This window comes from Conger conger, chromosome 11 (genome assembly GCF_963514075.1).
Source record: "Conger conger chromosome 11, fConCon1.1, whole genome shotgun sequence".
NCBI lineage: Eukaryota > Metazoa > Chordata > Actinopteri > Anguilliformes > Congridae > Conger > Conger conger.
In genome coordinates this window covers 5,259,366-5,270,878 of record NC_083770.1, presented here as the reverse complement: position 1 = coordinate 5,270,878, position 11,513 = coordinate 5,259,366, and the positions used below count along the sequence as shown (strand labels likewise).

The 11,513-nt window shown below is 40.1% G+C and overlaps 1 protein-coding gene across 2 annotated transcripts; it reads left to right on the top strand.

Annotated features, from left to right (window-relative positions):
• Nucleotides 1-2,924: 2,924 nt before the first annotated feature.
• Nucleotides 2,925-5,539, top strand: tal2 (T-cell acute lymphocytic leukemia 2). Of its 2 annotated transcripts, none has more exons than XM_061261721.1 (2): nt 2,925-3,044; nt 4,209-5,539. In XM_061261721.1, exon 2 carries the CDS (start codon nt 4,222-4,224, stop codon nt 4,555-4,557), a length of 336 nt encoding a protein of 111 aa, XP_061117705.1. In that variant the 5' UTR covers nt 2,925-3,044; nt 4,209-4,221; the 3' UTR covers nt 4,558-5,539. The 2 variants fall into 2 exon arrangements, with proteins under 2 accessions (XP_061117705.1, XP_061117704.1); XM_061261720.1 differs by having other exon boundaries at nt 2,930-3,044; nt 4,176-5,539.
• Nucleotides 5,540-11,513: the final 5,974 nt, after the last annotated feature.

The following is an 11,513-nucleotide window of genomic DNA, read 5'->3' as shown; positions in this document are numbered from 1 at the left end:
ATAACAATCACAATCAGTAACAATCACAGCTAATGTACAGGCTGTCTTGAGTAATGAAAAAAAATTATTCTGTTAATTAAACCTATTCTAGCCCTTTAATGACCAGAAACAAAACCGGCAATAGGAAAGTGATCATAAGGTTGGAAACCAAGCAACCTTATGATCATGGTGCACTATTATCATCACGATTAAGGAATTCCAATAGTGTTACGAGTGTAAATGTTAAAATTGTAAAGTTGTTTACAGTTGTTTTTTAATTATATATATATATATATATATATATATATATATATATATATATATATATATCCAGCAGACTTGCAACTCTCAAATACATCAAACGATAATGACCAACAATAAAACCAGAGTTGCATTTGAAAACCATGTGCACATTCCCCTAATTTTCCACTGTTTGGTCACCTACAGTAGTGCCAGCTGAAAACATAAAAAGGGGACAAACCACACTGGAGTGCAATTCTTTTGGAACATGCCACTAAGAAAAGTTATCATTCGGTACTTCGAGCCATATTTCATCCTATTAAAGAAGATGATGTTTCAGGAAGTCAAAGTAAAAGTTCTCTTTCTGTAGATGAGGAATTATATTTGTGTACTGGAGGCAATCACAGGACAACAGGAATGCAACAAGTGTATCACACTTCAATTACACCAAGAGTTTTACATTTCGACTGGCATTACCTTGCTATGAAATTCACCTTATGCACGAGCAGGTGGTTTTGAGCCAGTATGCCGTGGGCCTCAGCGTACTTGTGCTTGTTTACGAGCATTTTAGGACACTGCTTTCAGCAGCATTTAGTATACAGACTTATTTATAGTATTTTACACCTTATGAGACCCATAATATCACTTGGTTACCATGCATCCTTTTTGGAGTCTCCAAATCGCCTTTTGGAAACCTGCCTAGACATATCTTAGAAAAACAGGATTTGTCCAGTATTCTGGCTGTGGCTTGATTGCGTTTCTCTCGACAACAAAATAGTTTAGGTGAGAAAAAGTCTTCCACTGTGTCTGAGGTTCTGTTACTTTCTTTTATTCATATTTTCTGTAATTCTGACTCTTGGAAAACAAACTGTCAAGGGTTACCATTCAGAAGAGACCAGGATTATGCCTGTAGTCAAAAGGGTTGAAGAATAGTATCCATTTATTTTTGTGTATGTCATTTTCAGGCTTGTGTTAAAGAAGGGAGCGCTACAGAAGGGGTTAAAAAACGCCCCTGGTTGGTGTTTTGAAAGCGAGGGTGGGTATTGGGGGTTGTTTCTTTAAGATCTCCTCACGCCTGAAAAGCAGTGTGGAGCTCCGTTGCAGGTGCAGCCCTCGGAGGTTCAGCAGCACTCATGAATGGGCCCGATTCAGGCCAGGCGCACTGGGCCTGTTCTACGGGCTGCAGGATAATCCATACCCATAATCGGATTATGTAAATTCCTAATCCACACAGAGGGGCTTTTATGGAAGGCTGGCTCTTTGAAACAAACACTTGAAGGGTAGAAAGGAACAGTAACAATTGCTTGAACTAGACATTAGTTTTTGATCTGATGGTGGGGTTGAAAGTGGGGGGCGGGGAGAAGGGACGGGGCTTGCGTGCATTGTGGGGATCCCCGGTTAGGGGAACACAGGGAAGCAGTTTAAGGTTCTGGCCCATGGCCTCGCCCACTGCCTCCCACTGGCCTTCCCGCTGATAATTTATGTGTGGCCCAGGAACGGCTCTACACGATTATCACACTTGTGACAAAACCAATATTGTAGCAATGTCAATCCCTGTTTTGTATTTTCAACTTTCACTAGCCTAGTCACAGGCTGGCATTACAGTCTTTCCAAGCACTTCCTTGGCTGTGATCTGCAGCATTGTGTGGGACAACCAGAATAATATTCCATGTGGTCATAAAAAGCGTAAAAAAGATTTTAAAAAAGGACAGAAAGAAAAGCAAGGGATAAGTAATAGAAAGTGACACTCCAATGTAGATATAATCGCCACACAGCTCAATGGAGACCTTTTTAATGAAGGTTTGTGTGAATTACAGCTTAACCTGTTATTATGGGGCAGCTAGGCTAACAACCCATTGGAAAGCACTGAAAAAATGGATGCGTGGGATGTTGGAATTCCAGTAAAGGCAGTCAGTATTATAGTCAGTAGTATGTTGTATCATTATTATAGTCAGTATTATGTTGGATCATTATTATAGTCAGTATTATGTTGGATCATTATTATAGTCGGTATTATGTTGTATCATTATTATAGTCAGTATTATGTTGGATCATTATTATAGTCGGTATTATGTTGGATCATTATTACAGTCAGTAGTATGTTGTGTCATTATTATAGTCAGAAGTATGTTGGAACATTATTATAGTCAGTAGTATGTTGGAAAGCCTAAATGCTGTCTTACTAAAAACAAATAAAATTTGCCACAGCAAATAAGCTCCTTCTATTAAAAACAGCAAAAATGCTAAATTAAGCAAAATAATCCCTTTTATTTACAAGTGCATGAAATCAATGCCCACCTAAATGTTGTATCTGCATGGCGGAGGGTAAAATTATTGTATTTTACTTTTGCTGCGTCTTCGGTTCATTTTATCTGGTGCAAGACACAAATAAAAGTACTTCAGCTTTGTTGCCTCTGTATTTTCTGACATCCACCACAAATATATATGACAGAAATATAATAACCCTGGAGGTACAGGTTCAGAACTGAAGTCATATACATTAAGGAGAAAAAAAAGAAGCCCACATAAATGCGACACGTACCAACATAATGTACAGACCTGGCAGGGGCTGGGCTACAACTCACACGTCACAAAATGGGTCTCAACCTGCTATAAATTGCAGTTGGAGAACGCCCCGGCCCCCCCTCCCCCCCCTCTCCTCCTGTGACAGAGCACTGAGTGAGTAGGCTCACAGTGCAGGAGGATCTGAGTCTTGCAGGACCTGCAATCAGCTACTGCCACCATCAGCAGACAGACCTGCCTGATGACCTGAGCAACACGCATCCACCCAGCACATCTTACTCTCCCAGCGGCCACACTTACAGGTGAGTCCGAAGAGCAGACATATCATTTGCAAAAAAAAAAAATTGTACATCATTGTGTTATATATAAATGTAAATGTATATTGTATACTTTTCACATAAAAAATATATATGGTCAGAAATATATAAATACCATTTCTACCATTTTAATATGGTTTATTCCAAAAACATAAATCATTCTGCATTATGTTAATGCTCTTGTGTGAGCTACGCTTACTACGCCTATTACATTGGCAGCAACAGTGGGGAAAAACTGCATTCACTGTTGCAATATCGATTTGTAAGGTTATTTAGGGGACAGATTTAAATGAAAAAGTATGGTGTAAGATGTAAGTACATCTTCTCAGAACACAAAGACTACTGCCAGCATCCAAGTCGATGTAGAATATGGAAGATGTTTTTTTTTTTTTTCTTGCATTAATTTTGTTTCAAAATCGTGCTTCAACGGATTTAGCTTCCTGTCATGCCTGAAAAGGATAATAAAGGTGATAGTTATGAAGCCACTATAATTACTGTTTTAGCCTAGTCTTAAAATCACTGTATTTGGGGGTAAATTAATTCACCGTGAGGGAAAATAATTTTAACTCATGTCTTGCGTACATTTATGAATGTAGACTAGACTGAAATATTTCCTAATATCTGAATTAATTAATGTATGAGAGAGTAATGTATTATGTATGCAAAGGTTGCATAGTAATTATTATTCATCCAATGGTTTCACATATGCTGCAATAAAAATAAGAGTTAAAGAGTCTTAAAATGTGAGTGTGTGCCAAGACAAATCCTCACTATGCTTACTGGGTTTGAAAATTGTGATAGATAAAAAAATAACTCAATCAAATAAAGATGGGTGTTTAATTTTTAAAAGTCTATTTTATTGTACCTCACCTCATCTCTAATGAGTTACCTTTTCTAAAAGGTGATAAATCACAAATAGCTTTCCCCAAAACAAAACACCCAAATAGGTATATATTTCACAATTACCAAGAGAATTATAACACACACACACACACACACACACACACACCTACATGTACACACACACACACACACACAAACACACACACACCTACATGTACACACAAAATGGTAGCCCATGACCATTTCTCAAACCGTGTCGCCCTCCTGATCCAGTCTCAGGAGAACTCTTCACATCCGTCTCCCCAGGGGCCCCAGAGCCATGACCAGGAAGGTGTTCACCAACACCCGGGAGCGCTGGAGGCAGCAGAACGTGAACAGCGCCTTTGCCGAGCTGCGCAAGCTGATCCCCACCCACCCGCCGGAGAAGAAGCTGAGCAAGAACGAGATCCTGCGCTTAGCGATGCGCTACATCAACTTCCTGGTGCAGCTGCTGGAGACCCAGAGCGGGCAGCCGGCAGACCGGGCACCCCCCTCCCTGCTCACCTTCCTGCAGGGCAGCGTGGAGCACCTGCACTCCGCCCGGGCCTGGGGACTGGCCAGCGACACCGACGCCCCGTCGCCTGGATCCAGCTGCGGAAGCTCGGAGGCCTGGTAGACCACCCCAAAACAACGCACGGCGTACCCCGCTCCACGTTTCCCCAGATCATCCCGTGGGTCCTTCCCTCAGCTCTGCTCAGAGAAACTCTGCCCCGAAGCAAGCAAACAACACTTTCTGGAAGATGCACCATTGAGGTTCTTAATCCAAGCTTTTCAGTGTCATGCTTTAATGTTTAAATGGCAGCTTGTTGAATCACGGGAGAGGAGTGCAGCTTTTTTTGTCTGAATCTGCATGGATGTAGCTTGGATGTCCCCCTCCCTACCATTTGACATATCATTTCTTCTTCGTGCCTGTGCCATAGGCGATTTTGAAATCTACGTTATTAGGTAAAGTGCTTCGATCTACATCGAATGCAGCTCCACGTTGTGAGATGTGGATGAAATATCCATGGTGTCTGGAATTCAGAGAAGATTGAAGGATTTTGAAAAACAATCTGTCTGAAGACCAGTTCAACAAATCCACAAAGGAGACATAAGGAAACCCAACCCTGTTTAAAAATCATCTTGAAACAAAACAAAATAATTTAAATAAGAGCAACATTTATACTTCCTTTGTAGGATATATTCTTGATTATAGAAAGTATCTTTGGGGATCATACAGAATACATCAAACTGTGCTAAATGAAAATATTGGTTATGACCACAGTGGCACTAATGCTACCCTCCCCCTCTGCAACCCCTAATCTGACCAGCTAAATTGTATATTTATTAAGGAGAAAGGTAAAGGAAAATTGACAATCCTTTTAAATTATCTTCAGAACTACTGGATGGACAGTACAGAAGTATATGTTGTTTTATTTAAAAGTCCTGTAGCCAAAGAGGAATATGTGGTCTTTATCAAGACTTGTGGTTCAATCATACACCGTGTGCATTGTCATGTATATTTTGCTGGTTTGTTTTTAATATGGTAATCTATTATTTATTATGATTTATTTATTTACTGCATCTGTAATTTGTTAATAAAGTATGTTGTAACAAAATACTTGTTCTACTCCTGAAGATGAATGTACTAAATCTATTAGGATTCCATATGGGTAAAAAGAAAGTAATTTAAAAAAATAAAAATAGGATTTAAAGAAATAAATAGTACATTTAAAATAAATAGTATCATAAATAGTATCATTTTAGACAATGTCATTTTACTTTGCACAGGATATGTGCATAAAGGCCCAGATGTTCCTAAACTAGCGTGGATCCTCCCAACCAAATAACCAGGCAACGAACAACAATATTACACTTCTGGCAAACGGGGGCTCATGCGAGCAGGGGTTCACAGGGGTTCACAGGGGTTCACAGAGGTTGTCAAGTGGGCACCTTCCTTCACCGGTGTTTAGTTGAGGCCCACGACACGCCCAGAAAGCTAAACGGTGCAGCGTGGTGTCCCACAGCCCAGGCACCCCGCACATACTACTGGTGTGCCCCATGTACAGAACAACAACAGGTAACAGTTAATGGACGCACAGAACAACAACAGTTAACAGTTGTTTAACAGTACAGATTCATTTGTTTGAGATCATTGATATAATGTAGCCTTTCTAGAATTTATCAAAGAAATATTTGAGTAATTATTCAATTGCTCAAATATTCATGATAATACATTCAGCTAAAGGTGCCTATGGCAGCATGGTCTTCCTGATTGTCCACTACCAGCCCTCTGAATACCCTGTGCGGACACAAGGCTGACCTCTGAGTCCTGCCCACGAGCAGAGGAGGCAGGGGAATGAAAGGATAGCTTAACTTGTGCCCCGGGGTCATGAGGTCACCGGGCAGTCAGCAGCTCAGCTCTTTCCCTGACTGAATGGACAATTGACTTTAGAGTTGACTAAAGAGTGAGAAGGTTCAATAGGAAAACAGGCACAGTCTAACAACAATGCGGTGCCTTGAATTTTTCTCACAATATTTATGCAACAATATCAAGTAAGAAATCTTTTTCAAAAAATCAACAGTCGCTTACATTTGTGACTGAACCTTAGGACCAATATGTAGTATGTACTTGCATTTCACGCATTATGTCTCAGGGAAGGGAGTTTTCCAAAGTTTGATTTTAACAAGACACATGGTAACGGTATGTCTCTGGGTTTGCATGAACACTGCTTACACATGCTGGAACTTGGGAAACAGCTCTGATTGAAGGTAGACTTGCAAGTGCTTGCCTCTTTTCCTTGCTCGGAATTTCTGTGAAATTGGATGGGAGTGATAGAGTGAATTAAAATTAATCACAAAAATTAGGTTTTAAGTGAAATGTTTGCATTCATCAAAAACCTCAAAAGACAGGAAATTAAAGTGAGCACTAATGCTAACATCAGTCTGCTCTCCATCAAAGTATATCTCTGACAACTGCTTATGTCTACTGTGCTTCAAACAACACATACTCACTCACCACTGGGGCAAATTGCTTTAGATTGCCCCTTTCTGATTTCCTCTATTAATTTTGTATTTTCCAGTTTCAGAATATTTACAGAAAGAAAAATATTGGAAAAAGGAAACACAAAAACATTTTGAATTTAGTTGAATGAAAAATGCTATCAGACACCCGAATCACCCCTGTGAAGTTATTTTAGTCCACTGTCTTTGCAGATCTGTTGTAATTCAGACAAATTCACAAGTATTCAAATGTAATGTAAATGCCACGAACAAAGCAAACTTCAGAAGATATCAGAAAATATATTGTTATATAAGTATATTGTATGTTGAAATACATCAGTCTGGAAAGGGTTACAAAGCCATTTCTAAGGCTCTAGGATTCCACCGAACCAGAGTGGGAGCTATTATCTCTAAATGGAAAAAAAAACAATTGGGTTGGAATAGTGGTGAATATTCCCAGGAGTGGCTGGCCTGCCGAAATTCCTCCAAGGACACAGTGACAACTAGTCCAGGAAGTCACATATGATCCCAGAAGAACACAAAGGCCTCTGGAGGCTCAGTTATATCGGTGTTCATGGTTCTGTAATAAGAAAGAGGAGGGATCCATGAGAGAGTAACAAGGTGGAAATCACTGCTAACCAAGAGAAATACCAATTGTCAGCTCACAAATGCAACAAAGCAAGATGGCCCCCAAGCCTTTTGGGATAGTGTTTTATGCACAGTTGATACGGGCACTATTATGTCTGGTGTGAGACAAAAGACTTGAGATGTGTGATAAAAATAAAACAACATTGAATTGATAGGTTTGTGAAGATGTGTGCTTATATTTCATCATTGTGCTTCCTTCAAGGCAGGCTAGAGGCAGACTGAAATCCACTGGTGTTAGCAGTGGCTAGTTTCGCCACTAGCGACATTTAGCTACATACAAACAGGAGTAGTGTCAGTTAAAAAGGCAGCTAAATGGCTTTTATGGACAGTGACTAAAGCAGATGTTTTGTGAATAATATTAGACCGCGGTCTTCTTTGCTCATCGCTACAGCATCACATCATTTAAACAGACATTTCACCCAGAGCAATGTACAGTATTTGAATGTATACGTTCTTCAGTATAACTGTATATTCCCCTGTTTGAACCCACTACCTGGCATTGTTAGCCCAATGCTCTTCATACTGAGCCCAAGGACGACTATTATGATGCTTAGGATGTATAACTGTATGCCCTGGGAGTTGAACGTTAGATTCATATCCTTAGAATGGAGATCATAGCAATATACACCCACTGACCACTTTATTAGGTAGTCCTGTGCACCAGCATGTTAATGGCAATATTTAATCAGCCAATCATGTGGCAGCAACTAAATGCATAAAAGCATGCAAACATGGTAAAGAGATACAGCTATTTTTCAGACCAAATGTTAGAATGGGGAAGAAATGTTATCTCAGTGACTCGTGGAATGATTGTTGGTGCCAGACAGGGTGGTTTGAATATCTCAGAAACAGCTGATTTCCTGGGATTTTCACACACAAAAGGCTCTAGAGTTTGTGGAGAATAGTGTGAAAAACAAAAAACATCCTGTGAGCAGCAGTTCTGTGGGCAGAAACGCCTTGTTAATGAGAGGTTAGTGGAAAAGGACCAGACTGACCAAAGCTGACAAAAAGGTGAGAGTAACACAAATAACCAGACATTACAGCAATGGTATGCAGAAGAGCATCTCTGAACACACAACGCATCAAACCTCTAAGTGGATAGGCTACAGCAGCAGAAGACCAATAAGTCTAATACATACCTAATAAAGTGCTCACTGAGTGTACACTCTACCCACCATAATACAGCCTACACTTTAATGAAGGATGCACTTGTGTGGGGAACAGTGTCCGGTTGCATGAAACACCTGAAGTATTGATTTCCCTGAGGGTGTTGCATATAAACCCTTAGACGTTCTTCTTAGGTAAGGGAAACAGTTCTTTTGTTGCAGTAGTTGACATTTTACTGTAGCAAAATTCGAGTGTAACCATGGATGCGTTGACTCATCGGTTACGATCATTGACTGCAGGCTATACAATAAGAAGCTATACATTCTCCATTCACTGAGGTTGTAACTCGTAACCTGCTAAATATTTTATTTTGCAAAAATAGAAAATACGGAAAACAAAAAAAGGAAACCAAAGATCCAGAGCGACGTAGTTGATTAGACTAAGCAGGAGACAATCCTCCCCTGGAGCAATGCAAGGTTAAGGGCCTTGCTCAAGGGCCCAACGGCTGTGCGGATCTTATTGAGGCTACACCAGGATTAGAACCACCAACCTTGTGTGTCCCAGTCATTTACCTTAACCACTACGCTACAGGCCGTGCCTAAGCTAGAAATCTAACCGTGAAGAGGACATTTCAGGAAGTTGTTAAAAAATACGAGAATATCTGTATCGGCAAAAAAAGAATTGGGCAATTATAAAAGGGAATCCAGCAAAACCAGTGAGAACTAAAGTCATAGCAAGCTAGTTAGCTACCCTTAGATAACTATAGCAAGCAATATTCAATCAAGTAATGTTAAAATTAAATATGTGTTAATGTTCGAAGCCCAAATGATCGGCTACAAGGTGGACCGCCTCCAGCGGATTTCTCAGAGTCCACAAAAATGTTCAAATACATTCTTGGGAAGGACTCATCGGTTCTGGCTGGTATCCCAGGCGGTTTAGAGAGTGGACCACCTGAGCCAATGGAGAGTAGCACAGAGTGAGAGTCATTTAAGAAGTATCTATGAAATATGAAATAAACAAGAATGCCTAGTAGAATCACTCTCTCCTCTGTAGACCGAGGCAATATGTGGAAGACAGCAGCGTATGGGAAGGCATCAACAATGTTCCTATGCATTTGGACACATGTCAGGTTGCAACATTATGTGTGACCTCCCAATTAAATCAAAGGATTTTCTCAATCACTAAAATTTTAAAATATCAGCTATTCCGAGACTTTTGCCAAGTCTCTCTGTCTTATTGTGGAATCATGAACAGTAAACATAGCTGAGGCTCGAGGGGCCGCCGGTTCTCATCATCCACTTCTGGGATCATTTGTGACTTCTTACATTGCATTACAAAGCATTTAGCAGACACTCTTATCCAGAGTGACGTACAACGAAGTGCAGATCGAACACAGGAACAGGTGTGAAGAGGACCGTAGAGGACAGTACAGTTCCGAGTCCTAGTGTGACCATACAGATACAATTGGAACCCTTGAAGAATACATCAACTTCAAGAGATACAGATGATGAATTGTTGCAGCGCCCATGGTAACATTTTGGATAGATTCACCACTATTCCAAGTGTTCTCCGCTCAGAGAGACTCTCACCCAGGGCCTTAGAAATGGCTTTGGAGTTCCTCTTCAAATCGTTACTTAAACCCAATACTGATCATGTGGCAGGACCTGAAACCTACCAATTTGTCTGAATTTGTCTGAGTTGGCGAAAATTTCTCCACAGTAATGTGATTGACTCATATCACATTTTAGAAGGGATTTGGTTTCAATTGCTGAGGCTTAAGCTAGTGCAACCAGTTATTAAGCGGGCAATTCTTTTTTCACTCGGGGGATTTGGGTGTTTGATAACCTTTTCCATGAAATAAATGATATTACTCAGGTTCCCTTTGTCTAATATTACATTTTTTCTATACATCTGAAACCATTCAGTGTGACAAATATGCAATACTAGAGAAATGAGGAAGGGAGCAAAAACTTCACGCCACTTTAGGTGTAGACAAACCCATCTGTGCATTAAAAAACAACAGGTTTTTCAACTGCAGATTAATAGTTTTATCATTTTATCCAGGCAAAGGTTGGATGTATGTAGTCAGCTTAAACTGTCATTAATGACATTACAACACAGAAGCTATTTGGATTACCTTCATTGTGCTGGTCAGCTCAATTTTATTTTGGGTTTCATCAACCTATACGGATAAAAGTTAGCACGCACCACACCTTTGTTGGTGGAGGCCACCCTCGAGGTGAGCTGCCACGGTATAGCTGCGGTTAAATGTCATCTGTGTCTTTTCCTGCCAGTGGGTGCAGCCTCACTGAGCTTGAGCTGACGGGTAAACAGAGATTTTGGAATCGCTTTGTCTGGACAATTAAACCTGCTAACAGCGTCTAAACGGACGAGAGTGCAGCTGAACACACTGACAGGCTGGTGAGAATTAGCAGGTGACACGGCTAAATTCACTAGGGCCACTAGGGTCAATACAGAGTATTGGAAGGTTACATACATTACACAATCTCACACTTTAAACATTGTTAAAATACGAACGCTGCCATCAGCTAAGTTGCTAGAATTTGGTTCTAATGTAGTTGCGGGTGGTATTGGTATTATATGTTATATTATATATTTTTTTCTTTCTCTATTTCTCACAGCTTAAAAAGTGCATAAAAATGCGGTTACTTCAGTGCGGTTCAGATAATTTGTCATTTGATTTATGCAGATTTTCTTTTTCCTTTCTTGCTACTTACTACATATCAAAATGGAAAGCTTATTTATAACCCAGTCTACTCTTTATTTACTATTATTTCTTCATACAACATCATATGATCTAAAAAGTATATATTA